The sequence below is a fragment of the Balearica regulorum genome, chromosome 1 (genome assembly GCF_011004875.1).
Source record: "Balearica regulorum gibbericeps isolate bBalReg1 chromosome 1, bBalReg1.pri, whole genome shotgun sequence".
In the NCBI taxonomy this organism is placed as follows: domain Eukaryota; kingdom Metazoa; phylum Chordata; class Aves; order Gruiformes; family Gruidae; genus Balearica; species Balearica regulorum.
This window is the reverse complement of record NC_046184.1, coordinates 87,497,589-87,525,356: the sequence shown is the minus strand read 5'-3', so window position 1 is coordinate 87,525,356 and position 27,768 is coordinate 87,497,589. Positions and strand designations below refer to the sequence as shown.

Genomic DNA, 27,768 nt, shown 5'->3' with positions numbered 1-27,768 from the left:
GCCCCGCCCCCCCAATGCCCGGACCCGTGCTGCCCGGCCGCCGGCTTCGTCGCCTCACTTCCGGCCAGGGCTGTCCCCGCCCGCTCTAACGTACGTCCGGTCTCGGCGGGTGAGGCAGGCAGGTGTTCGGCCCGCGTGGCTGCCGGTTGCAACGGCCGGGCGGGGCGAGACGGGGTTTTCTCAGCGCCGCCCTCCCCTTCCCCCCCGCAGCCCGGCTCGCCCTCGGCGCCGCCATGGGCCTCACCAGGCAGTACCTGCGGTACGGCCCGGCCGCGCTCTTCGGGCTGGTGGGCAGCGCCAGGGGCAACGCGGCCTTCGTGGCGCTGCGCGGTGAGCGGGGTCGCTGCGTGGCCGTCCCGGCCTGCGAGCACGTCTTCGTGTGGGACACGCGGAAAGGAGAGAAGGTGAGAGCGGCGTCCTCCCAGGCGATGCGGTGGCGGGGCCCGGGGGGGGCTGATGAGGGGATCTCTCGGGGGGGGGGGGGGGGGGGTATGTGTGTGTAGTTTGCGGCGCTTTTGGACCACCTGAAGCAAAACTGTGTTAGTATTGGCGGGCTACGTTTTAAAGCGAGTGTCACCTCCGCAGCTTCCCCCCTTTTTTGTAGTCTGAGCACAGAACCTCTCTGAGGTTCGGTTGTGGTGCGAGTCTGCAGCTCATGGTGCACCCTGGCTGAATCTCACAGTTGACCCTTTGAGATTTGCCTTTGGTATCTCGCTTGGGGAAGAGTAATTGCTGCCACAGCAATTGTTCGCTGTAGCACCGTGTGAAAATTGTGGGATGAAACAGGGATGTAATGGAATTTGTGTTTTGCCGATGGAACTGGGCTTCCCATGTGAAAGTTGTGTCCCGTAGAGGGTTTGTGAGCTGTAACTTTAAGGACTTTGCCACATATTTCATCCTGTCAGATTCAGAAATCATTGTCAGTGCTGTTGTCGACTACAGACTGAATTGAGGATTTGCTTTACAGGCCCTAGAGTGGTGACTGATGGCATGTTGTTTCTGGAGATGTTTTTATCATTCTCAAGTTCTTGATCAGTCTGTGGAAAAGCAACTCAGTCTTATACCTGAGAAGGGCCAAGCAAGAGAGAATGGGTCAGGAAGAAGGTTTCAGACTTTGCTCTCAAACAGTGTTCCCTGCTCTCTGACACTTAACATGCAGGGGCAGAAATTTGGGCTTCTGAGTTCCAGGCCTTATTCCGCACTAGTTTCCTCTTTGATTATGAGAAATTACTTCTCTTCTAGCTGTTGTCTGCCTTGTAAAATGGGGCTAATAACACTATATTCAGCACAGGAAGCTGAAAAATGAACTTCTAAAGTGGCAGAATTGCTCAGTTGGAAGTTCAGTAGAGGAGCAGAGTATATTCTTTCTGCTGTGTAAATATCTGGCTCCTACATGTAATTTATCAACATTATACATGTTTTGTCTCCTAAAAATTGCAGGTTCTTATCCTTAAGGGTCTCAAGCAGGAGGTCAGTTGTCTCTGCCCCTCTCCAGATGGGTTGCACTTGGCTGTTGGGTATGAAGATGGATCGATCCGTATCTTCAGCCTTCTAAGTGGAGAAGTGATTGTCACTTTCAATGGACACAAGACTGCAGTTACAGCCCTGCGGTATGACCATCTGGGTGGTCGGCTGGCATCCGGCTCAAAGGTGAGGGTTGAACATCTGGAGGACAGCCGTTTCAAAGAGATGCTCTGTGGAGAAGGTTGACTTGCACTAAAATGTTTGGTATTTTGGATGGGTTATGTGGACTCTGCCTATAAGCAGAGGATAGCAGAGAGAGGAGTTAGGGCTGCAAGACGGTGATGGAGTTGGGGAGCCCAGGGCTGGGATTGCAGCAGAGGCTGCAGGGCAGGAGTGGTGTGCTAGCAGAGCTGTTGAAGGTGAAGAAGCTTGTGAGGTCAGGAATAGCAAAAGTGGCTGGAGGCAGATCAGAGGTGTATTTATTGGTCTGAACACACTCCCAGGGGAAGGAGTGTCACTTGTGTTAATCATCGCTGACATTCAAATTCAGAGTGAGACAGCGTGTTCTTGGATAATGGGTAATCTTTCCAGTCTCGTAGCAGAGGTAGACATTTTGTAGAGACAAATGCCAGTCCCTTGGAGACACTCTGTCTGTTCCAGGATACAGATGTCATCGTGTGGGATGTCATCAATGAGAGCGGTCTGTACCGGCTGAGAGGACACAAGGATGCTGTCACTCAAGTCCTTTTCTTGAAGGAGAAGAACCTGTTGGTCACCAGGTGAGCTAGGCTAAGTGTAGTGGTCAATCAGGAAAGCACCTATGGTTTTACTTGCAATTTAGACATCCTGGGTGGTACAGCCATTTGTATTTTCCTTCTCCACTCATGATATCTCAGACCCACCCGCATCTTAGAGTACGATTTTGTCATAGCCGTGTATTTCAAAAGTCCAGTGCCTGAATCCATATGTATTAAGTGGAACTGAAATGGCTATCCTGAAAAATAGTGTTTGGGAAAGGGTTTAACTTGCTGGCAAATGTAGCAACTTAGAATTATTGTAACAAGAAATAGCAATAATATGTTTGTTATGTATGTAACCTTTTTTGCTGTTTATCTTGAGGAACTAAGCAGACTTACCTTCTGTATGCGTAATCCACACAGCAATGTGACAGAAAAAATTGGTTCCTAGTAAGCCATAATTATAGGAATTGATTAAAGGTGATAGGTGTTTTTTTGAGTTGTTTTTTAGTTATTGAACATGAGCTGCAAGTTGGCTATATTCTGTCAACCATTTATTATTAAAGGAAGATACTCTTGCTCAAATTTCCATCAATATTTCTTTTATTTATTGATATGTCATCTAATAGCTTAATAGAAAAGTGTATGCAATCACTTCAGTGTAAAATTAGAAAAAGTCTCTTGTGCATTTTTTTTGTTGTTTCAAATGGAAAAAGTAGTACTTTGTTGGTTTGGTAGATGATGCCTGATTCCTAATGCAATTCAAGTCTTTGCCGGTCAGCTTTAGAAATGCTTCTTAATTCTCTTAGTAGCTAAATTGAGATAAAGAATTCCTCTCTTTTTTATTTTTTTATTAACAGTGTAGAGATGTTACCATATTTTTATGGAGATGCATAGTTTTGCTTCCTTACTTTAGACTGTTCCTTCCTCAAGCAGCTTACTGCAGTCCATTGCGTCCAGAATTTTTTGTGATGTTTTCATATGACCAATTTACAAGTACCTTTGGATCCTGTGTAACAGAAGAGATGGAGTAACAATAAATACCACTTGTAATCAGATTTTTTTTTTGTCCTGAGGGAGCTTAGTAATGGAAAAACAAGTTTTATATTTTGATTTAGTTGAAACTTACTGAGGAAAACAGGTTCTAACAAAGTTACAAAAAATAAAAAAAGTATTAATTGTTGTAGGGTGTACCAAAAGAATCTGTATAAATGTTCAAATTACTTTTCTCAGGTGTTTGTGGTGGATTGACCCAGGCTAGATGCCAGGTGCCCCCCAAAACCGCTCTGTCACTTCCCTCCTCAGCTGGACAGGGGAGAGAAAATATAAAAAAAGGCTCGTGGGTCAAGATAAGGACAGGGAGAGATCACTCACCAGTTACTGTCACAGGCAAAACAAACTTGGGAAAATTATTACCAATCAAATCAGAGCAGGGTAATGAGAAATAAAATCTAAATCTTAAAACACCTTCCCCCCACCCCTCCCTTCTTCCTGGACTCAACTCCACTTACTATTTCTCTACCTCCTCCCCCTGAGCAGGGCAGGGGGACCGGGAATGGGGGTTGTGGTCAGTTCATCATGCGTTGTCTCTGCTGTTCCTTGCTCCTCAGGGGGAGGACTCCTCACACTCTGCCCCTGCTCCAGCATGGGGTCCCTCCCATGGGAGACAGTCCTCCACAAACTTCTCCAACATCAGTCCTTCCCATGGGCTGTAGTTCTTCACAAACTGCTCCAGTGTGGGTCCCTTCCATGGGGTGCAGACCTTCAGGAATAGACTGCTCCAGCGTGGGTCCCCCACGGGGTCACAAGTCCTGCCAGCAAACCTGCTCTGGCATGGGCTCCTCTCTCCACGGGGTCACAAGTCCTGCCAGCGAACCTGCTCCAGCACAGGCTTCCCATGGGGTCACAGCCTCCTTTGGGTGCCTCCACCTGCTCTGGCCTGGGGTCCTCCAGGGGCTGCAGGTGGAATCTCTGCTCCACCATCATCCTCCATGGGTTGCAGGGGGACAGCCTGCCTCACCACGGTCTTCTTCAGGGGGTGCAGGGGAATCTCTGCTCTGGTGCCTGGAGCACCTCCTCCCCCTCCTTCTTCACTGACCTGGGTGTGGGCAGGGTTGTTCCTCTCCCATCTTCTCACTCCTTTCTCTGGCTGCAATTGCTCATGGTGGTTTTTTTCCCCCCTTCTTAACTCTGTTATCCCAGAGGCGCTACCACCTTTGCTGATGGGCTCAGCCTTGGCCAGCAGCAGGTCTGTCTTGGAGCTGGCTGGCATTGGCTCTGTTGGACATGGGGGAAGCTTCCAGCAGCTTCTCCAGAAGCCACCCCTGTGCCCCGCCTGCTACCCAAACCTTGCTACATAAACCCAAAACAGTGCTCTTGTAGCACTGAGGTAGCATAATATAGCCAGAAATGTGTTTTCATGGCGGCCTAATCTTACAGGGGCTTAGAAGGACTGAAACAGCTGTAATTCTCTGTTAGGTGGAGCAGCTCCAAATCACTGTTCAAAACGAAGGCATCTGCTTTTCTTGTAGCCTGGTCAATGCACAGGCACAGCACAGGTTGAGAATGTGGAGGGGGGTTTTAGAGGCAGCTTTAGAATTTTCTTGTCCGAAGTAAACAGTATTGTTCTCACTCTAAATAAGTGAGAAGGGAGGTTGCGTGACACTGGGGCTTGCAGCTGAATGCAGAGGAGGAAGCAGTTTTCAGTGACTTGCAGATACCTTTTTGCAGCACCTTGGTGTTGCTCTACTTTGTCCTTGCATACCTTGCAAAATTCAGTGTCTGAGCAGCTGCTCTGTGATATGTGGTGGCATGTTTTAGGGTTTTTTTATTTCTACCACTTTTCTAAGCACATAAGCTCTGGCAATCTTCCCTCATGTCTTGAGTTTTTCTTCTTTTTTCCAGTGGCAAAGACACGTTGGTGAAATGGTGGGATCTGGACACCCAGCGTTGCTTCAAAACTCTGGTTGGACACCGTACTGAGGTAAAGAGATTGTGCAGGAGCTGTTGGGATGGAGGGACTTTGGATTACGTGTCATGGCTCAGTTTGTGCTTTCCCTGTTCTCAGGAGTTGTAAACTGGTGCTGTGATATGTTTTGCTTGTCATTAGGCTTTAGGGATGACCAAATGAGAAACTTCCAAACTGTCCAGGAGCTGTCATCAACATGCAGTGGGTGACAATTCCAATACAGATGACCCTGGAGGACGTCCTGGCTAGATCCAGTCTGCTCTTGGTTGCTATTTAAATAAATCAATCAAAGCTACTCTGCTGTTGTTATGATTGTTAAAGGAACCATAAGCCAATTCCTCACATTGTGCCTCTGGACAGGTTTGGGGGATGGCTTTGATATCCGAAGAGAAGCGTCTGATCACTGGGAGCGCTGACAGTGAGCTGCGGGTGTGGGATATCACTTATATCCAGGAGGTAAGATATCCCCTCTGTAACTCCTTACAATCTTGCCAGGCTGCTTGGCTTTGGACTAAGATGGGACTGGAACATGTTAAATCTGATTGACAGGAAACAGAGCCAAAGCAATGTCTCTGCTGTCTGAAGGGTCCAGAAAGCTGCTCTTGGGACAGACTTTGCTGTTTCCTGTGTTTTGAGCTCTCAAGTGAAGCTGCGGGCACTTCCAGAACAAGGTTTCCAGAGTGTGTCAGATATTCCTGCCTTCTAGCTTAAGGCTAGAGAAGACAGTCTTGTGGGTGGATGATAAGCAGGGGAGGACATGGAGTGTTTGGTGCCTACAGTCATGCTGTAGGCAACTCCTTTGTTGCAGTGTACACCAACCATTTGTTCCTTCAGGGAAATTAAACATAAGTGAGATAGGAACCAGAACACCGTAGCTCTTGTGGTTTAAGGTATTCCTTATGGGTTTTTGTCCATGAACAGGCAAAAGACCCTGATGAGCCAGAATCCAAGAAAAGCAAAGGATCTTCACCTACAGCAGAAGAAAACTCTGAAGAGGATGAGACCCTAGAGTTGGATGAGCATCCTGAGGAAGTAAGCTCAGTTTTTCATGCTGTCTGTGAGGTGGTGTATCAAACCCTCTTTGCGTGGTGCTGCTTGCATAGCCAGCAGGAGTTTGAGAGTCACTCACATATTGCTTCTCTGTATTGGGTTTATACCCTGACTGTCATATTTAGCCTGTTAGGGAAAATGTGGTAATTCTTGACTTGCTTCATTAAATCTTCCTCAACAGCAGTTGCTGCCCCATCCACCTGCAGAACATCAGCAGAAGTGTGTGTGCCAAAACACGTACACATGTTATTCTACACTGAAAGCTTTTTCTTTGCCTTCTCTTTGAGGGGGGCCAGCAAGTATTTAAAGTCTGAAAGTGCTAACAGAGCTCTTTCATTGAACAACATGGGAATAAGATAGTTACTAGTGTGTTGGCAGCTGCTGAGTTCAGTGGTGTTGCTCAGCTTTGCAGGTCAGTAGCAGAAGCTGACAAGTCAGAGTAATCATAATGAAATACGGTGTGAGATTTGATTGTGGAAAGCTGTTCCCACTTGTGCTGCTGGTGGAGACTTTACTGAGTCTGTCTTTCCAGTGGAACTTTCTGGAGTCCTACTCAGATTTCATACTGCTTGTAGTGATGGTAGATACCTGACCTTGTTAAATAGTCTTCCAACTTCCTTTCCAGAGGATTTCTCTCCTTTCAACTATCTGTTTAAGAGTCTCTATTCTCACCTTCTCTGCCTGTTCTGAGGAACTGAGCTCTGCTGCCTTTGTAGCATAAAAATTCAGTTCTGTCTCTTAAATGGCTATGGTTTGCCATTAAAGTCGTTATTCTGCCACTGAGACTGTCAATGATTATTTTCAGCTAAAATGCAACAAAACATAAGGAGATAAGCCTGTAGCTCACACAAATGCTTGTTTTGTCCCTAGATTATCTGTGCTAGCTGTTCTACCAGGATGCTGTAGGTTCATTTCCCCTTTTTCTCCTTATGACTTCTCTTGCCAGTAGATTTCTGAGTTTGCTTAAGAAGATCACTTGGCCTTCCAGACCAAAGTTCTTCTCCTTCTTTCCCCATAGCGCCTTGTAAAGTGCAGCAAAGTTGGATCCATCATGCGGGAAGGGAGAGACCGAGTAGTCACTCTTGCCACAGACCGAACAGGCAAGATTTTGGCCTGCCATGTAAGTAATGGGGAGCTCTGCTATCGAGCTGTAGAGGCGGCTGTTGGAGACCTTGGGTAATTTCTGTAAGGGCCAGCCAGGGCTTTGCATGCCTTTGACTTTGCTCTGTCTCTAGGGAACAGATGCTGTTCTGGAAGTATTCTCTGTCCTTTCTGAAGAGGAAGTCCAAAAGAAATTGGAAAAGAAAATGAAGAAAGCAAAGAAGAAAGCCAAGTAAGTAGTCTTTTGGATGTATTTGGATGCTGTCTGTGTCCAGAGAACTGTTAGAAAACCTTTTCAGCAATATGATGCAGTGGTTGAACTTCAAGCTACTGGTCATTCTGTCTGTGCTAGCTGTTTTATTTTGGGGCCACTGTTCCTGTGCATGCTTGGTGCTTGTCTAAGCAACACTGCTCCCAGAGACCAAGGAAATACCTTTCTGAGTCTTCCCCCTGCAAGCTAATCAAAGGAATGGGCATAAAAATGGGTTTTTCAGAGCTGCTCACTTCTACCTGACATTAATATTTACACTGGTGCATCAAATAAAGTCCTTGATAGGACGTACTAGAATGAGAGTTTCATCTGAGAAGTCAGTGACACTGATACCTCATCGCTTGTTTTACAGCAGACAGAGATACAGGTGAGAGCTTTATTGATGTTTATTCTGTGTTAAGTGTCTCGCTGGGTATCCTGGCACTTAACAGGTGCTTCACAACAGCCCTTAGGGAGAGATCTGGCTTCAGAGTAGAAACTGAAGCACAGGGCAAGTAAATCTGGAGATGCATTTTGCAATGGCTGAGAACTTTTGGTGAGTTGTAGGAGATGAGCAGAAACTGGTTTCTCACTCAAATAGCTTTCTGTTGTCTGTTTTGTATCCATCTGTCTTAACGTGCCTTGTTCAAGTGCTTTGGTGCCAGAGGAGCTTGCTTTTTTAGGACAGTTTGTCTCTTTAGTAGTGTGTATACCAGCATGAACTTCACTGTCTCATCCTGTTCTTAAATGTATGTAGCACTGCTGGGTAAGAGAGTGGTTGTCTTCAGCAGGCTAAGTTGTTTTCTTATGCTATTCTCTGTCCCTTGTTAGTTTGTGTTGGCTGTGCTGTGTTTTGACTCTCCTCTGTTATCTGACATTTCTAGACAGAACTCTGAAGAGGAGCCTGAAAGCAGCGTGGAGCTGAGCCTGCAGGAGAGGATTCAGCGGGTCACTAACATCAGAGCTTCTTCTAAAATCAAGTGAGTGGAAAGCCTGTTGTAGAGGCTGAGCTGTGGTTATGCAGTGCACCTCAGTGTAGGGAGAGGTGGAAGAAGTTTCCTCCTCAACATCTGTTCAGCTTGGAGTTGCGCAGAGGCCTACTGTGATCTCCAGTCCATTCACACTTCTTCCACTATTTGGTCCCCTTTGTGCACACCTTGTGGCTTAGTGTGCACTTGTTTGTGGCATGCCTTTGTCTATATTCCTCTTTCTCAGTTGTTCTTGATATTAGATCCCTCCTACGTTTTATCTTATTGCCCGTATGTACAGCTCTGATTGTCTCTAATCAAACAGGTCGTTTGACTTGATTCTCTCTCCAAAAGGAGAGCTGAAGATTGTATTGCTGCTCCAGAACAACATCATTGAGTCGTACAACCTGAACCTGTCAGCACAAGTCCCACAGGCTGTCCGTGCATCCAAGATAACCATTGGAGGCCACCGCAGTGATGTCAGGACATTGGCTTTTAGCTCTGACAACATTGCCATTCTCTCAGCAGCTGCAGAGTCTGTAAAGATTTGGAACAGGTACAGAGTCCAGTTGTGTCAGTCCCCTCTGCCCTTTTTTGTGTCAGTCTCCCAGAACTGTTCAGAGAGGCAGTGTTAGGGAAGATGAGATGATGGAGAAATATAAAATAGTGAATGAAGTAAAGGAGTCAAATAGTTTTCTACTGACTTTCTTTCCTTATTAGGGAAACTGAGAAGCTATAGAGCTAAAACTGCATAATTAACTCATGGAGTTTGATGCTGTAAAGCAGCACTGAGGCTCAGTGGCAGGTGTGGAAAAACAAATCTCTAAACACAAAGGTCATTCATAGCTGTCCAGTATAGACTGTATTTTGTTGGGGTTTTTTTCCTTTTTTATAAGAGGTACCAACTGTAACCCTAAACTCGCTACTGCCTGTACTTTAGGGAGCATGCGGGTTTTTTGGCATCTTATCTTAGGGATCAGGTATTAGACTGAGTAGGCTGCTGTTTTGATCTAGAGCATTGTTCCAGTGTTTCCTGAGTGGTCCGATTTCAAGCTCTGTTTCCTTTGAGCAAGCTATCTTATTACTCCTCCCTCTTCTCCTGAACAACAGTGCTGTTTGAGAACAGGAACTCTGTCCTTGCTTATAACAGCAAGAAGTCGTGATGGCGGACTATGTAACTGCATGTTTTTATAGAAAATGTTCTTAGTGGTAATGCTGGATAGCATTTGGGTCATAGCGTGGTGGTGGTATATCTTCTGGCCATAGCTGAAAAGACAACTGTGGGCAGAGGCCACTCTGGAGCATGTCTCACCTAGTGGGCCAGATTTTGTGTGTGATAAGAGGTTTTGGGCTCTGCCTTTGTCCACAGATCAACCTTGCAGTGCATCCGGACAATGGACTGTGAGTATGCGCTCTGCTCGCTCTTTGTCCCAGGAGATCGGCAGGTTATCGTTGGCACCAAGGTAAGTCGTGTCTGCACTCCAGACTGCCCAGGTTCGGAAGTATGTTCTGAAAATATCACTAAGGCAGCCTTACAGAAAATGCATTGTATCTCCTGATCTGGAGCGCTCTGATTTATGTGTAAAAACCTTTTTACAGTCAGGTTCTGCTCTGTTCATAGACTCTTTATGTAGCTCCTATGGCTTAAGCTGAACAGCTGGTGAGTGCTTTGGGGAGTCCCTGATGGAGATTAGGAGTTTGGCTGTCTCTGTGTAACAGACATCTAATGAAGCTGGCTGTTCAGGAGACGGGTGGCAGGGGTGCTCTCCTGCTAGGAGCTGTCGAGGCCTGGCAGGGCTGAGCTGGTCCTGTTCATAAACGAGTGTCCAGCCCAGAGCCTGCAAATGGAGCAAGGGCTCCCCTTGGCTGTTGGCAAGGCCTGGCCACTGCTGGAGTCTTGCCTCTGGTAGCACAGACTTTCTGACTCTGGGCTCTGCTTTGAGCTGGTTTTCTCTTTGCCCTTTCTGGGACACCTCCCTAGCGCTTCAGGCTCAGGTCTGTTTGCAGATATGATTAATGCTCCATAAGGTGTTCCTGGAGTGTGTTGTGAAGGCAGAGGGGTTGATTTCTCCTCTGTGATGTATCTTTCTCCCCAGACAGGGAAGCTGCAGCTGTATGACCTGGCTTCTGGGAGTCTCATGGAGACACTTAGTGCTCACGATGGAGCGCTGTGGTCCATTGCTCTTTCACCAGACCAGGTAACTCAGCCATCCTTTGAAGTGTCATCTGTTGCACATCTTTTTGTGTTGCTCCTTCCCGTACTGCTGTGTTTGCATTACTCATGGGGGCATGGGAACCCCTCATCCTGGGAGGTGGAGGATGCAGCTGGTAGCACCTAAGAACTTTAGCTGTGGATACATGGACAGCTTAATCAAATCTCTCTAGTAGTGTGGCACATGACAATGAGTCTTTGGGCTGAGTGAGGTCATCCTCATCACCTCATCTGGCTTCTGCATGATTGAGAACACTCAGACATCCATGGTGGAGTCCACGTGCGCAGCAATACATACCTTGTGGATGTGCTCCAGCTGTGGAGAGCTTCAGCCCCTTGTAACCTGCTGCAGTGGTTGATTATCCTCGTTAAAATTGCTGCTGCTTTGTCTGCTGGATTAAAGATCTTGTTAACATAGTGATCTTTTTTCTTTCTGTTGCGCTCTTGTTGAGTGTCCAAATCATCCCTCCCATCTATCTGATATTAGGCTGAACTTCTCCTGTCCCTGCAGGATATGTTTTCCAGGCTCTTAATTGTTCTTGTGGTATTTTTTTAAGTTACTGTAGTCTTTTTTTTGCTGGTGGCCCCAGGATTTGGGTGCACTGCGTGATAGGAATTACACCAGTGCTAAATGCACCAGTGCCTTTTGAATCCATCCAAGGACTCTACTTAGCTCTTCTGGTGATAGCTCTGCAGTGAGAATGTGTACTCAGATAACAATCCACTCTGTGGCCTCAAAGCCCATTTTGGGGCACTGCTTTGCAGAAGGCATACATGTGGGGCTTAAAGCCTTCCTTCCTAAAATAAAAAATTAATGTTTTGGTTCTGTTTGGGCACTCTTTTTTCAGAATGATTGCATATAGCTCTGACATTATATAGATATATTTAATTGATTATTTTTCTAGTAATCCATATAATCTGTAAGCAGCATGGTGTCAACTTATTAGGTATTTCTCATTTAAAATTAAGCTTTGAAACCTCTGAGCTGGTCTTTAATCCATGGAGTATGTGCTATATTGAACTATATTATCTTAGTTTTGTCATGAAAATGTAACACAAGACCAAGAGGCATGCCTTGCATGAGCAACACTGTTACTATTATCAACTACAGCTTTAATCTCAAGGAAAGGGATAAGCTCAGATTAATTTTCCATAAGCTCATTTCTCCATATTCAGTTTACTTACTTTGTTTGATGGAAACCGCAATTACCTGTTACTTCTGGTGACCATGCTCACAGTTACCAGGCCTGCCTGTTTACTCTGTCTGAATTATGGTGTTACATTAGCTTTGTCCTGGATCCCCCCTAGTATTTCCAAAATTGCTGAGAATGGACATTGACAGTTGAGAGAGTACTTCATTCTACTCTGTAAAAGTCTTGGATTTGGGTGATCTGAACCATTGATTTATAAATGTCTGATGTAGGTGGCTGCTTTTTGACAGCCTTGTGAGTTTTTGGAGCAGTTTTTTATCACTATCTTCTAATGTGATTATGGTAAATGGCTTTTCCCTGAGCACAACAAATGAGAAATATTTACTGAACCCATGTTTACTGAGCATTGATGTTTAATTCTCATACTTCCCTCTAGAAATGGGTCAGTACTGATGGTTTCGGTTTTTTTTATGTTCCCATTTTACATGCATACACTCTTGGACCTACCTACCCTGGCTGTAGAAATCTGCTTGTGTCTTTTACTACTTGTATCAGTTTTTCTCCATTACCACAGTTCAGGTTCATATTGGTTTCTGTGAACTTCCACGTTCTTCTGTTTGTTATGTATGCCTTTCTTATTATGTAGTCATTTTGCACTACAAGCTGCAGTGTTGCTTCTAGTGGAATCAAAACCATAGCAAGTAATAACCTGCCTGGGATTCATTTACTTCACAGATTAAAATATACAGGACAGATACTACCCTTGTTCTTAACGTAAAGGGGCTTAGTTAAACTGTTCTTCCTTTAGAAGGCTATGCTTGTGGAGTAGTGGTAGGGGGTGTGCGATGTGCAATCCAGTAACAGGGAGTGTCAACTTGCCCACAAAACACATGCACTTCATTACCTACAGCTGAGATGACTGCTTTCAGTTCCAAAATTTCAGCCCATGCCTTGATTTACATTTGGGGTCTTTGACTTAGACCTGCCTGCCAGAGCTTTTGAAACTGTTCTTGCTCCTGCTGGTGTCCTTTTAATCGTTAATGCTGTGGGAATGGGGGGCATTTCAAAAACCTCCTTGTGTGTTGACAGTTCCTCGTCTGTAGAATTTCACCATAACTCTGGGTTATAGTAACATTAGTTTCACTATAATTTTGTTTTTCCCCTGCAGCGTGGCTTTGTGACAGGAGGTGCTGATAAATGTGTCAAGTTCTGGGAGTTTGAGCTTGTGAAGGATGAGAGCAGTGCTCAGAAAAGGTGAGGGAAGAAAAAACCTTTTTAGGTTGCGTTCAGCTGCAGTATCCATTCTCATTGATGGATGCTTTAGCCTTTGCTGTGCACTGTAAGAACTGCCCGTGACATGTATGTGGAACATGTGGAGAAGAGTGTGAGCTCAGCACCGTTTTGAGGTCTGAGTTTAGCTAGGGAAGGGCACTTGCCACATTCTGGTCCCTTGCTTGTGTGTGAGTTTAGCCTCTAGCCCCGGGATGGGCCTTCAGATCATTAAGCAGTAAATTTAGCAGTGAAATTTATCAACCTGCAGTGCTGTGCTTATTTCCAGTCCTGCCTTGCTCAAGTCCTAATGAGGAATGAGATGCTACATGTTAGAATTAACTTGCTTTCCCAGGATGCAATGTGGGAGTTGTGTTCATGTCTCTTCCCAACTTGTTTGTTTGGAATAAAAATTGTTTTTTTTCTTCTTGCTGCCAGGCTCTCCATGAAACATGTGCGCGTCTTGCAGCTGGATGAAGATGTTCTCTGTGTACGGTACAGCCCCAACCAGAAACTGCTGGCTGTCTCCTTACTGGATTGCACCGTGAAGATTTTCTACATTGACACACTCAAGGTGCGTGACCAAATGGGCTGTGAGGCTGTGCAGGGAATGATGTAACTGTAGCCTGAAAGATTGGGAATACATAGGAAAAGTGTCTATTTATTGGAGGATACTAGTAAGAATCAAAGAGAGATCATGCATCCTACTTCAGGTGCCTGTTTGCTAGCAAACCTGACAGAATCCTGGCTGGCCCTTGCTGGGGAGAAGATCCATTTTTCATCTGGAAAGTGTTGTGAAACTGTAAGGTGGCAAGGCTCACTCTAAACCCTGCGGGCATGGTGGTACTCCAGAGCTGCGAGGCACTGTAAGGGTGGGATGGATGTGTCACCCATGGCATTAAACAGGGCATAGCAGAGGCAAAGCCTGGGGGTCAAGAATCTTCCTTGTGAGCCATGTGTGTTGGTTTTGAGAGTTGTGTACTAGCACGTGAATGTTAGGGAGTGACACAAGACAGACCAGCATTGACAGATGGGTGAAGAGAAACAGAGATAAACTCCGTAGGCAGTGGTGATCAGCACCAGAGTTAGCTCAACTTGCTTGGACGCTTCCACCCTCATCTCAGTTCTGCTATCATGGCTCTACTGATAACTGTGTTCGGGGCAAGAATGAAACTAGGGCAGTGCTAGAAAGACAGATCTCCAGAGGCAGAGCAGAACTAGCCCTGATCCTGAGATTTTTGCACATCTCTACTCAGCATGTCTAACTGAGACACCTTTCTTCTGCTTCAGTTTTTCCTCTCTTTGTATGGACACAAGCTGCCAGTGCTGTGTATGGACATCTCCTACGTAAGTATCATTAAGATTGTGCGTGTGCTGCAGGTGGGACTGTGGTGATGTCGATGCCTCTCCTGGCAGCAAGGCCTTGAGGATGATGCTTTTTTGTCACCTCCTTGCTCCCAACTTAGTCAGCAGTTTCTTGATGGGACACAGCAAGGCCCTCCTGATCCCACAGTCTGTGCTCACTGGGAGGGGTCACGGAGTGGCAGTCATGACAGAACTGACCAGGGCATTTTGTGAGTGAGGGGAAACTAAAATGCCACGGGAGTTCCCTACACTCATCTTGAGAGGTACAGCCTACTCTAGGCTGAAGTTACTCTGCTGAAGTGTGAATGGAGTCTGAATTCTTCCTTAGTGGGAGCAGAGAGCAGGTGCTGAGGTGGAGCCTGTTTCTTCATGCAGCTCTTCATTCCTGTTTGTTCTTGAGCTGCATCCTGCTCTGAGGCATCCTTGGAATGAGGCTCATTGGTAGCCAAAAATGTCAAGGTTTAGCTAAGGTCTTAAATGACTGCAGAGGTTCAGAAAAGAGCCAGGGTGCTGTGCCAGTATCACGAGTGTGGGCCACCCTGGTGAGGGGGGGTGGAGGGATCAGGAGGGCATGTTTCAGGAGCCAGGTATCTGCCCACTCAGCACTGCATAGTCACTGGTTCAGCAGCAATTCATCATGGGGCTGCCAGCCAGCTACCCACACCTTCCCCTCTTTTCATGCTTTGTAGGATGGGACTCTAATTGCAACCGGCTCTGCTGACAGGAATGTGAAGATTTGGGGCTTGGATTTTGGGGACTGTCACCGCTCACTATTTGCCCACGATGACAGGTCAGTCAAATCCTACAGCAGCTCTGGGCTGCGGGCTGTCTTATCTCCAAGGGGTTGTGATCCAGCAGTTACCCCTTTGTCCAGCACAGAGTGGGGGGAAGTCTGCAGTGTTTTACCAAGTGGGTAAATTTGAGCCTTTTTCCTTTCCAGTGTGATGTATCTGCAGTTTGTGGCGAAATCCCATCTTTTCTTCACAGCTGGGAAGGACAGCAAGATTAAGCAGTGGGATGCAGATAAATTTGAGCACATCCAGACCCTGGAGGTAGGGAGTTTTGGAGACTGTTGAAAGGAAGCATTATACTTGCATGAGCAGCACTTCCCTCAGCGCCTGGGAGCTGGGCGGTGTTTATGTCTTACCTCTTCTTTCTACCATGCAGGGGCACCACCAGGAGGTGTGGTGTTTGGCGCTTAGTCCCAATGGAGACTACGTGGTATCAGCATCCCATGACAAGTCCCTGCGCCTCTGGGAAAGGACGAGGGAGCCACTTGTTTTGGAGGAGGAGAGGGAGATGGTGAGAGTTGCATTCTTCCTGCCAAAGACAATTTCCAGGCCTGTTTTCTCCCCAGCAGGCAGATTCCTCATTTTTCAGTGTGGGAGAGTCTGGCTCCACGCTCGGCCGATTTGCTCATTTCTAACCGCAGCCTAGTGCTGAGGTGCCCAGGGTCGACTGGCGTCTTTCGCATGATGGGGCTTTTGCCCTGAGCCGTCTGGAGACAGCACCGCAGGTGTTGCTGGTGCTCACCTGTCTGTACTGCATTGCAGATGCCTGGCTAACTTGATTTCTTGTCTTTTCACTGTATCCCTCGGAGGAGTCTGGCTCTGTCTCCCCTTCCTAAAGCAGTTTTCAAACTACAGTGGGGGAAGGATGTAGCAGCATGTGCACAAGCAGAAGTGCAGGAGAAATCTGCAATAAATGTTGGGGGGTTTTTGTCCCAGCCTGTTTGCAGAGAGCTGAGGTGACCCATAGGCAGCATCTTGATGCCCAGTAGTTGGTGTGCTCGGAATGATGATGGTAGAAGGAGAGACAGCTCCTTTTCCAGATGCCAGAAAAAAAGTGTGGTTTGGGTCAAGTTTGAGTAACAAGATGGGTGTGAATACACCAGTAGTGAATTACACACTGATGGGGCCCTATTCATATGAGAGGTGCCAGGCAAGAGGCTCTTTGCTCTTGCAGGCTAGGGCAACCCTTGTACCCTTGCTTGCTGCCTGCTCACCTGTGTTAATAAGTTGTGTTCTCATCCACTGTAGCAACGAGAAGCTGAATATGAAGAGAGTGTGGCAAAGGAAGAGCAGCCTGTGGTGAGTTGCACCATCTGAGTGTGTCTGTCTGACTAGAGTCTGGAATTTTCTGTAAGAGACATAAAAGAGGTCAGAGACTGGTAGTTTTCTTGCTACCAAGAGGGGAAGGTGCTGCTGAAGCTGTCATTGCCCCATGATCCAGCTGACTCTGGTGCTTCCTACAGACAACTTCAGGAGAGCGTGTGGAGCTGGTCAAACTGCTACACGGTAGCTGTGGATGCTGAAACCTTGCTGTGCTGTTGCCTGTCCTGTCTCCCCAGTTCACGTCCACACCAGCTCTATATCAAGGCTGGGCTGCCTTCTGACAGCTGTTTCCATGTCTGTGCAATGCAGGATGTGTAGGGAAGCCCAGTCTCTCTTGCTGAGATGCCTGGGTTGTGTGGCTGATTGTTTTGACACTGATCGGATCACTCAGCCTCTGTTGGTGGAACAAGAGCTGTGTTTACCTGCCTCCCAGAGCTCAGTGTTAGCACGTGCCTCTCTTCCTGAGGAATAGCTGTGCACTTGAGAAATCCTGTATTTCCCCAGATAAAGTCCCAGTTTAGGGAATGGGACTGATGATTTTCCTTAGCATGGAGTGTGATAGAATGCAGGGGGTGCCTAAGTGTATCAGCTGCTCAGCTGCTGAAAGAGGGAGCTGCAAACTCTGTATTTTGTAGGTGGCTGGAGAGACGCAAGGAGAGACAGGGCTGGCAGGAAAGAAAACTATTGAAACCATCAAAGCGGTAAGTTTGTGTGGGCCCGCCAGCATTGTGTTGCGCCTGATCAATCTCTCAAGGAGGCGTGCTGTCATGGGGTCGGAGCATCTATTTGAAGAGGAGTAACTTGTGCTCTTGTAAATACAGAGGAAATCCTCAGACTGAATACTCAAAATGGCTTGTGCCACTCAAACTACTCAAGGCTTGTGCTTTGAAGGGGTACTGCTTGCTTGGGGTTCAGTGTCAAGGTAACAAAGCTTCAAGCAGTTGAAGCTGCAGCAGACAGCACCTGGGGCAGCGGGGGGAACGTGGGTGGTGATTGACATCTTCAGGACATGATTGACATGCTCAGTGTAGTAGTGCAGTCTGGAGTAGAGGTTACCTTTCTGAGCGAGATGTCCTGTGATGTTCTGCGTCAGCCCTCCTGCTTCCCCCCTCCACTTGTCCAGTTGGACGTGAGCTGTGTTCTGGCTTGTGTGGTGTCACTGGTGTTGCATAGGCTTGCGTTTTTGTGTGGCACAGGCTGAGCAGATCATGGAAGCTATCGAACTGTATAGAGAAGAGATGGCGAAACTGAAGGAACACAAGGCCATATGCAAAGCTGCAGGAAAAGAGGTAAAAGACTGAGGGATGTACCAGTCCCAAGGCGTGTTGGGTGTATCTTTCCATTTCTGTCATCTGGGTGGAAAGGCTCAGCATGTAGATAAAATCAGGACAGCTGGAAATAGCAGACATTTGCCAAAATCTTTTGGAGAACAAGGTGGCATTGTGCTCTGGGGCAGGGTTAGTGGTGTGTTCTTTCCAATGATCTTTAAAGTCGCAGTAGGATTTAAGTTTTGTCCCTGGGAGAGCATGTTCCTGAAAAGCCATCCCAAAGTCTGTTCTTTGCCTTCATCTCAACATTCCTTGCTAAATAAGGGGCTGTGATATAAGTGGAGAAAGTGACAATTAAGAAGTGGAAGAAAATTCATACATGTTTGAGTCAGTCATATGTATATGTCTGAGAATGGGATTGTCTAGCTGCTACAAATGAGGCCTTCAGTGAGGTCTGGGGAGGGTGGAGGTGTGGGAATTGCAGGAAGAAACTCAATGAAAGCTCTTTTCTATTGTGGGTTAAAGTGTTTTCTTTGGGAATATGTATTTGTACACACACACCTGCCCCGTTCTAACCAATTCTGTGTCTCCAGGTTCCCTTTCCTGTCAATCCCATCCTCCGTGCCTATGGAAATATTACAGTAAGTGGAATGCCCAGGCCAGAGGCTGTGGGCCATTCTCAACTGGAGTGGGGCTGTTTGATTTGCTGGCTGAGCCAAAACACTGGGTTGCTCTGGGGAAGGAGGACTACTTGTTCCACTTGAAATGAAAACTTAGCACTTTTGCTTGTGCACAGTGAAGACAGTCTGGGGTTTTCGTGGTAATTTTTTTCTTTTGTTTGTGTGTTTATGTCTTGCATAGGTGTTACAAAAGTTTAACCCCATTGAGGTTAAACATAACTCTGATGGTAGCCATGACTTTATCATGTACCTTATCATGAGCCAGCAGTTTACAGTATTCCCCAAGATACGGGAAAGCTAGTTCAAACCTTTCCTGTGCCTAAGGGCACACCTTCCTGCTGTCAGGAGGGTGCAGTTGCCATGCTATAGCATATTCCAGAGGAGCTGTGCTGTCTTACACAAAACACCTAAGCGTCCACCAGAATGGATAATTGACAACCTGTGTCATTGTGCCCCCCACCATGTGACATCAGTAAGCACTTAGCCAGAGCCATTCTCTCCCTTCCTCTGTGAATGTTGGCATATTTAATTACAAGTTGAATAGATTGAACAGAGTGAATGAAATCCTATGACTTAGTAGTTAGGCACTTTTCTTTGGTACTTCCCAGCTGTGCTCTGCATCTGCCCAATGCTTGCAGCACATAAATGGGAGTAGCAGGAATTAAGTCTTTGGGAGATGAGTTTGTGTAAGGTTTTGTATGTGTGATTTGGTTGTTTCACCAAGTATTTTTTTTATCTGGTTTGTACAAGATTCATTGAACTCAGTATGAGATAACTTAGCTGGTTGAATATAAAATAGATTTTTCACAGTATTTTCACCAGTTTAGAGTATCCTGAGAAGGCTGGGTTTATGAGAAGGTGGAGGGAGAACTTCCCAGACTGGCAGCTGAAGCTGAAGGAGTTTTCTCTTTGTTATATTCAGCTTGATCTGTCCATCTCACAAGACTCAATTGCCTGTTTTTATCTGGGTGAAATGGACCTTAAGGCACACATTTGTCTTGGAATGTTTCTTGATATGCAGAGCTGGTGTCTTTCCTCTGTTACAGCCTTCTGCGTACGTGCTAGAAGTTTTCAAGAAGGTCAAGTCGAGGTGAGTCCCAAAAGCCTTATTGCTGAACACGGTTTGTGACTGATAATTGGATTTCTGGGCCCAGGGCTGGCTGGGGTCCCAAGATGGTCTCTCACACTGGGTATGGGCAGTGCGGGAGAGTCTGGAGGTACTGTCCCTGGCAGCCTCTTGGAGCGTGTACGGAATTGGGGAATGGGAATTGTTCCTTCCATGGGGAGTGTTGGTTGAAGCTTGTGTATATGGGTTGGCTGTCTGGAGATGCACATGTATGTGAACAGCAGCTTGGGGATGCTGAGGAGGCAAGGTTGTGTGCCTGCTTCCTGTGCCAGAAGATGTCTGCTGGCCTGGGCTCTAGTCTGTGCAGCTGCACTGTGCTTTGTGCGCAGTTACAGACCTGCAGCAATAAATGCTTAGCGCAACTTTTGTACTAGAGCCTTCCTATGCAGCAGTGCAGTGGCTGAGATTAATGCTTCTGTCTCTTTGCTTTCTCCTCAGTGAGCTAGAAGAGTCTCTCCTGGTACTGCCCTTCTCCTATGTCCCTGACCTGCTCAGACTCTTCAATGAGTATATTCACCTGGGTTCAGAAGTTGAACTCCTGTGCCGAGCTCTCCTCTTCCTGCTGAAGTGAGTCTTTCATCTGCCCAGACAGATCTGAGTCTTAGCTCAGGTTCCTCTGGGCCCTTTGTGCTGCTGCATGTCACAAACTCGCTTTGCGCCAGTTGCGTGAACAGAGAGGTTCCCCTTGCTCCTGTGCTGTCTGGAGCTGCAAAGATGATGTTCTTTCTGTGAATGTATGTAACATAAGTGTGTGGGGAAAGTCTGGGCTTTTTCATATGTCTCTGGCTCTGAAGCTTTTGGGAAGCATCCTTGGGAATAAAGACGTGGTCTCTGCAGGAGGTAAGGAATCACAATCACTGCAGCCCTCAGTGAATGGTGTGCGGGAATGGACTGATCAGATGCAGAGTATTGACGTGCCGAGATGGGATTGCTGGTCCTGGTCCCCCAAGTCTCATTGGTATGAAATATCCTGCATCAAGGCTGAAATGGCACTGTTGGCTGGCACTGAGTCTTTGTAGAGGCCTTGCCCTCAGAGGGACCTTCCTTCCCCTTGAACCACTGTATATGAAAGAGGAGCTTCAGAGAACAACTTTTCCAGATAAATCTGCCCATGCCTGTTATATAAGGCTGGTCTGGGGAGGCTTAATTTAAGAAAAATCTTATGTCCAGAACATAGAAAGGCTCAGGAGAGGGCCTTTCTTAATTTTCTAAGAACAATGCTGCAATACATCACTGCCTGCTTTGTTCCCAGGATACATTTTGGGCAAATCACAAGTAACCACATGCTGGTGACAGTGATAGAAAATCTGAAGAAAACCACCATCTCCAGAGTCAGTGAGGCCCGGGTGAGTGTTGCAGCCTCCTCTTTTCCAGGATTTGGAATAACAGGATGGGCCAGTGTCTGGGAGTGTGTGTTTTCTGCGGTGTCCAGTGGGAAAGTTTGCTGGGGGTCTGAGCCCCTTTCACCTTCCTCCAGTACAAATAGCCTGCTTATTCCTCATGTTCTTCCTGATGTGAGACTACTTGGTGATGAGCCTACACTTGCGTTCCCTCACTCATTTGGTCTTGGTTTTCTTTGATGTATGAATTTCGGCTTTGGCTCGCCAGTTTCTAAATATGTAGGAGGTAAATAAACTCGATTTCTCTTGGGCTTTTCTGCGGGCTACAAGTCTCTCAAAGAATGGCAGACCGTGCATCTTCCCAGAGGCAATTTCAGGTGCCTGCCGGCAACTTGTCTTTCAGAAAATATAGAGGATTATAGCTGCTCTTTAGAGAGAACTGTGGGGAACAGAGTGCAGGACTGTTTTTTCTCCTACTCAGATGACGCTTACATTTAAATATGTTGTTTATTTAAATCTGTGGATTGTCTTGCTTTCATCATTACTTAGCAGAGGGTGGCCAGTGCAGGACCCTCTGACCCCTAACAAGCTTGAGGTGTGACCAACAGTGTTGTGCTGGTCTGTCTTTACAGGATGTGCTGGGATTCAACATGGCAGGGCTCCAGTACCTGAAAAGGGAGATGGAGGCCAAGGATGAGGTGGCGTTTTTTGCTGATGCTACTGACCGTTTTGAGGAGAAGAAGAGGAAGAGGAAGAAGAAAGAGAAGATGGTTCTTGCAGTGCTGTAGCATTTGTTGCCCAAGACCCAGAGCATCTGGATGGGGTTGTGTAACCTCAGTGCTGACCATGGAAGTGTTCTTGTGGCTGAACATCTGTGATGATGTGCTGGTGACTGGGACAAAGTCTGTCACCTCCTCGTGTGGTATAACCCAGCATATAACCCCAACCCAGAATGGTTGTCTCTGAGATGAACTCTCTGTAGTCTGTTGAACTATTTCTGAGATGGCTGTCAAAGGTACATGCTTTTCCTCCAGCGGAATGCCTGTTAGAAATGGAGTTGATTTCTCCTGCGGAAGAGGTCAGCTCATTCTGGCAGTGTTTTAACTGAACAGAGTGACTGCAGCACATGGACTGCTCGTGGGACCATGCCCTGTCCAGGGAAGGCAGCTTGCAAGATTTTATCCTGTTTTGACACCTGCTGGTGGCTTGTGGCAGTGCTTAGAGGCTCTGAGCAAAGCTATGTGACTTCTGCCAAAGCATGAGAACTTGGTCTACGGCCACTTGCTTTTCAGTGTGACAGGGAAAAACCTGGCTCCATATTTATATATGCTTTATGAGACAACTTTGTTCATGGAATTTTGTCCTGATATTTCTCTAGTAAAGCCTCAACTGTCTTGCCCTGTGTGTCACTTCGCAAAGGATTTTTTTTTCCCAGAGGGTAAAATCTGTGGGAGCAAATGAAAGGGCTGCCACCCAGAATTGTGCTGTTTTATAGAGCTGGCAGACTGAACATGCATGGCATGGGTTGTTTGTGTTGTACTTGCTCCAGTTTTTAGAAACTGCACTCAGTTGTTGCAATATTGTACTTGTCCTATATCAGATAAAATGATTTATTTTCACTGCGGGCAGGATAAAGTGAGCAAGTCTCTGCTGGTGTTGGGAAGTTATTGGTTTGTAGTACATGCTGTCTTTTTTACCAGTAATCACAGGTTTGGTGGATGTGGTGTGGGCTGCTTCTGGGTACTTTGCTGAAAAACTAATTATACTGTTGGACTTACAGGTCTGACTTGAGTTCTCAAAGCTGGACTTCTTTCCAACTTGAACTTCATCTAGATTTTTAACTGTACTCCGGTTGTTACTGACTCCTGTCTTTGACTTAGGGCCTCTATTACTATGAGTTATGCACAAGGAGAACAGTTTAGTTCATCAATTTTTTGGCAGCAACTCAGGTGTAATAATGACACCTTTTAGAATAACTTGTTAGTAAATAACTTTGTCAGGGAGTTGATGGTTCACTTCCTTCTTCAGAGTCTGGATGATTTACAACAGCACTTCATGCTCCTGTTCCAGGAGATGGGTGTCAGACTCTCTATGGAAATAGCAATCTTCAGTCAGCTCTGCTAGTTGTTTTTGTGTACCTCTATAATTTTATATTTGTTGAGATGTGGATGCAACTTGTGATCAGACAGCTCCACCCAGACATGTCTCCATCCTGACACATTCCATTCCATTCTTCCTCCCAAAGGAGACCCTCATAGGAGGGGTTACTGCAGTGGGAGGGAGAGGATGATGAATTGTGTTGATAACCTCAGCTGACATCTTGGCTGGTCCACTGAGAAAACAAAGGATGAAAAGTGTTACAAATGGAGAGGTGGCTTGTGACACCATAGTGTACCTTCAGCAGTGATGACTGAGGAGATACCAAAAGGGGAAGGCTGATTCTATGCCTCCATGTGATGTGTTCTGTTTACGTTAATGCCAGGGAGATAAATATTACAGAACCTAAGTAATGAGCTCGTTTGAACCTCTGGGAGGTCTGGGAGAAAAGCCATGGCCACAGGTGTGCATGAGCTCGGGGACTGATGACAAGGATATAGGTGGTGGTATAGAAGAGTGCCTTGGGATGCAGAGTAATCTTATCATGATGACGACAGGTGTCTAATCTTAGTTGGAGGAGGTGGAGCTCTTTCACCTTTTGTCTCTGCTGTCACTGGGATTTGGGAAGAATCCTTGGAAGAAAAGGTCTTTGAGGTGGTAGAAGGTGGTTGTCCTCTCTCCATAGGTGCTGAAACAGGCTTCACCATTGAACTTTCCCTCTGGTTCTCTGATTTGCATCACTCATGACCAGTCTGTACTGGCAACAGTGGCTTGCCTCAGTGTTCAGAACGCACTGCCAAGGGGACTGATGTAGGACAGTTGGCTGTGTCTGCAGAAAACTGAAAAGCATCAGGGCAGGAATCAGCACACTCAGACACAAAATCATTGGTGCTGGAGCATTCTGGATCAAGTTTGGCACTGGTTCTTGTGGTGTTTTCTCAACTGTGGGTAGGGCTTAAACAATGTTCACAGCTGGGTATCTGTTTCGGCATCTTCCGAGCTGACTTTCAGCCTTGGTTAATAGGTCAGATCTGACTCAAAGAGCTGATGGATAACTAGTTATGTCTGGTGGGGCAGTGGAAAACACCAATGCAGTACTCAAATGGCTACTGAGGGAGCTCAGCATATCCTTTAAATGAAAGAGGTCTGTCCTGTGCCAACAATCCACTGATATACCAGAATTCTGATATCCTTGGATACTTGCCCTTTCTTAGGTGAAATTCCTTGGATTTACAAACCTGAGCAGGAAAGCACTGGCAAATACAGGGCCAACTTAAAATCTGTATTGTTAGAATTTGTGTCTCACTTAACAGCGTGGATGGGAGAGTCCAAAACTGGCATTCATATTTCACACTGTTGAAAGCTATTGTTTAATCCCCAATCATGGGATTCTCAGTCACTGTAAAGTGTTGAGAGAACAAGTCACCTGCATGTATCAAGGAAAATTTCCCATCTCTCAGGATGTCACGTGCTGGAAAAAGGATGAAGCACAGGAAAGCCCCTCATTGGAAATGAATTCATAAAAAGAAAGCAGAACTGCACTTGGATATGGTGTCTCACAGAGAGACTGAGATGTTTCTTTTTGTCACTACTGAGTAGGAATAAAGGTGAGGGGAAGGCTATCTCTAAGTGCGTCAGTCTTCCACTACGCAGAGATGTGCAGATGAACATTTGCAGATGATCATGTCTGATAGTGAACAAGAGGATACAAGCAGAATCCCTCCCTGTCAAGTGTAACTTTGTGTACTCATAAGCCCCATCTGGTGTCTACAGCTAATTAAAGGTAGATGAACACACAGAAAGTTAAGCCTATGATTGTGAAAAGAATTAGAAGATCAGAGCAGATCAACAGCTCTTTCTTGAAGAATCACAATTGACTTCAGTGAAACCTCCTGCATGCGCAGTACTTCAAAAAGATTTCAGTTGCCTTAGCACAGGTTATAGAAACCTAACTGCTTTTAAAAACAAAAATAAACCTATCAGAGAACCATTCAGCACTATTCTGAAGTGCAGAGTAGCAAACACTGGGATTGAAATACAGTAATCTTTCCACTATTTGCATTTCAGATAGCCACACCAGAAGGCTGTGCAACTTTTGGACCATTTTTTCCATTTGTAAGCAACAGACAAAATATTTATTCATGTTAATCTGATTAAATAAATGAAAAAGTCTACATTGGGATGTTTCCATACTGTTGGACTAAAATTCAGCTATTTCAGTATTGCTGATCTTCATGTTATTCTTCTAGGGCTCTGACCTGTAGTAAAAGAGGAGAGAAAATTAACATGAAAGGAAAAAAATCCCAAGTCTACTCTTCTACAGCTGTTGAAGCAAACCAAGTAATTACATCCAGATTCTTTGCAAGTGTTGTGCAAGCACTGTGATTGCGATGGACTGGCCTCAGCAGAACTGGCCTCTACTCTTGCTTTTGGATGGGTTCTCACATGGGCTTCAACTAGATTCGGGTTGCTTTTATTTCACAAATTAAGTTGCCTAAAAATCATGACCAGGATAGCCAGGATTACCAGGATGGGCAGTCTACTTAGGAATACTGAGGCAGCTTCCTATGCAGTATTTAATTTTGAGTATTTCTTAAGAGAATCTTTGTGAAATGTTTCAAATATATTTTCTGAGGTTTTTTTCTGATTTATAAGTGAGCTATGACTAAGTTTGGTCACGTGATGCTTCATCAGTGATTTTTTTGCTTGTTGACATAACTATTTCTATTCTGATGGTTGAACAAGACTATGTAACCAAATACAGGACTTAACCTAGGAGTGTCACGTTTCATGTTTTGTAAGACTAAACCAACCAGTCCAGAGTTCCTTGACATGTTTGAGATGAATATGGTTTTGAGTCCAGGAGCTTTTTTGGGGAGGAATTTTCAGAGGCATTTGTTAACAGTTGCTCGGGTAGCATGGGGTAGTTGTAGCCAGCTTCAGTAGGAATTACCAATCAATTCACAAAAAGACTTCGTCAGAACAGAAGGGAGATTTGACTATGGTGACGACAACTATGATTAGCTGGATTAGCTATGTGGAAGGAGAATACCATATAGTTAATTTCTCTCCACTTGGAGCTTTTAGCGGGAGATGACACTGATCAGAACTTCCGTTTGGACACGGGGTGTCTCACCAAAACGAGAACTGACTGGGTGACTACTTCTCTTCCATTTCAACATGAAGTGAGAGAAGTTTGTCTAAATTGCCTTCACTGATGAGCTCCAGCTTGTAAGCCCCTAACCTGGAAGGCATTAAACTTGCTGTTCTTTAGACTATAATTGCATGTTACTCTGGTGGGTAAAATTCCCCACTGGAAAAGGTAAGAAGGTATTTAAACAGGAAAAAAAAAACCTATGTTTGATGTACTCTGGGCAGTCCTAGAGCAGATGCAGAGTCAGAGGTGCATGTGTCTGCAAAGTTTCTTTTGAGAACTGACTGATGTGGTTGCTTTTCTTCAGAGGAAAGGAAATGAGATACAGCTGGGATTCTTCACTGACTTGTTAGATAACATGGCAGACTGAAAGATGTTAAAGTTGAAAAGAAAAAAGATGTTGTCAGTGTTACACATACGAGGCAAATGGGGACTCTTGACCTGAGGAGAGAAGAAACATCTGTAGGGTTCCTGTTTCTGTACTGTCACCATCGATGGTATTTTGTAGAGTGCCTGAGTTGATATGGGTGAGATGAAACACCAGCCTAATGTTGAATATGTTGGCTGGTGGTTTGAGGAGAAATTCCCAGCAAGGCTTTCTTTTTGGCAGGGAAGACTTCTCCATTTTCCATATAGTCTGATTCTCTAAGGTTACAGAAACGTGCTGTATGAAACAATGTGTGTGGAGGGTTGTCTGTGCTTGAACTTGTCGTGTTAAGGTTGCCCTGTCTATCTGTAAGACTCCTGTCCCTTATTAGACTTGCTGTTAGTGTCAAAGGGTCAGCAGTAAGACTTGGTTTTAGAAAGTGAAGAGTGTTAAAGAGAGACTGATTTATTAGGGCTTAACTGCAATAAATCCAGCCTCCTGCTGCCAGTAGGCTCAATGGCTTGTTTAATATGGAGACAGTTAAGTGAAGGATTTGGGACAGGACTGGGGAGGCTCTGCTGTGAGTGCATCCACTGAGCTGAGCAGTTGTAGTAATCTGTAAATCTCTTGCAGTGAGTCCTTTGGTTAATGTCATCCACTGCGTCCCTTTTCTTGTCTCAGCTAGTCACGTCTGTGTGATGTGTGCACTGTTGTCAGTTGCATGAGGTTTGGTGATGTGGATCAGAAGCCAAGAGGAGGTAAAACAACTATAATTTATGGCTGGTATCGCTGCATCCAGTACTTACATTAACTAGAAAGCTTTCGGGGAAGTGTAATCCGGAACTGCGGTTTAGGGCTTGTAGGAACTGCACGGACTGTTGCTGCCATCCCACCCTGGGGGTATCCTTGTGGACGGTGCTCATAAATGTCATTGGTTAACACAGGTGGAATATCGTGTTAAGGATCTAACCATGTCTGTACACTTATGTAACTAAACTAATGTGTGCGGAGGCTGGAAAGAATTCTGGAAATAAGGCTGTGAAACAAATATTAAAGACCAGGTAAGATACTGGGGAAGGGCACATGT

General features: G+C 45.8%; 2 protein-coding genes across 2 annotated transcripts in view; one reads left to right on the top strand and one right to left on the bottom strand.

Annotated features, from left to right (window-relative positions):
• Nucleotides 1-85: 85 nt before the first annotated feature.
• WDR3 (WD repeat domain 3) lies at nucleotides 86-22,467 on the top strand. The gene is made up of 26 exons (XM_075764455.1): nucleotides 86-404; nucleotides 1,441-1,650; nucleotides 2,125-2,243; nucleotides 5,106-5,184; nucleotides 5,530-5,625; nucleotides 6,091-6,201; nucleotides 7,238-7,339; nucleotides 7,455-7,552; nucleotides 8,455-8,550; nucleotides 8,864-9,094; nucleotides 9,908-10,001; nucleotides 10,635-10,736; nucleotides 13,070-13,155; nucleotides 13,609-13,744; nucleotides 14,461-14,517; nucleotides 15,225-15,325; nucleotides 15,476-15,587; nucleotides 15,703-15,837; nucleotides 16,575-16,625; nucleotides 17,285-17,350; nucleotides 17,846-17,938; nucleotides 18,511-18,558; nucleotides 19,644-19,687; nucleotides 20,162-20,290; nucleotides 20,976-21,069; nucleotides 21,696-22,467. The coding sequence occupies exons 1-26, from the start codon at nucleotides 234-236 to the stop codon at nucleotides 21,849-21,851; spliced, it is 2,817 nt and encodes a 938-aa protein (XP_075620570.1). The 5' UTR covers nucleotides 86-233; the 3' UTR covers nucleotides 21,852-22,467.
• A 2,730-nt stretch (nucleotides 22,468-25,197) lies between these two features.
• The window catches only part of SPAG17 (sperm associated antigen 17), a 115,292-nt gene continuing 112,721 nt past the window's right edge, over nucleotides 25,198-27,768 (bottom strand). Inside the window, exons 47-48 of the mRNA XM_075764442.1 lie at nucleotides 27,488-27,625; nucleotides 25,198-25,418 (exon numbers count right to left, since the gene is read on the bottom strand). Coding sequence (XP_075620557.1) covers nucleotides 27,489-27,625 — 137 coding nt within the window. The 3' untranslated portion in view covers nucleotides 25,198-25,418; nucleotide 27,488. The remainder of the gene's footprint in view (nucleotides 25,419-27,487; nucleotides 27,626-27,768) is intronic.

Excerpts from the sequence above, each read along its gene's own strand:
- WDR3 (XM_075764455.1), top strand. The coding sequence starts at position 234 with ATGGGCCTCACCAGGCAGTACCTGCGGTACGGCCCGGCCGCGCTCTTC. Across the intron at positions 10,737-13,069 it reads TTGCTCTTTCACCAGACCAG|CGTGGCTTTGTGACAGGAGG; the intron begins GTAACTCAGCCA and ends TTTCCCCTGCAG. Across the intron at positions 13,156-13,608 it reads GAGAGCAGTGCTCAGAAAAG|GCTCTCCATGAAACATGTGC; the intron begins GTGAGGGAAGAA and ends TCTTGCTGCCAG.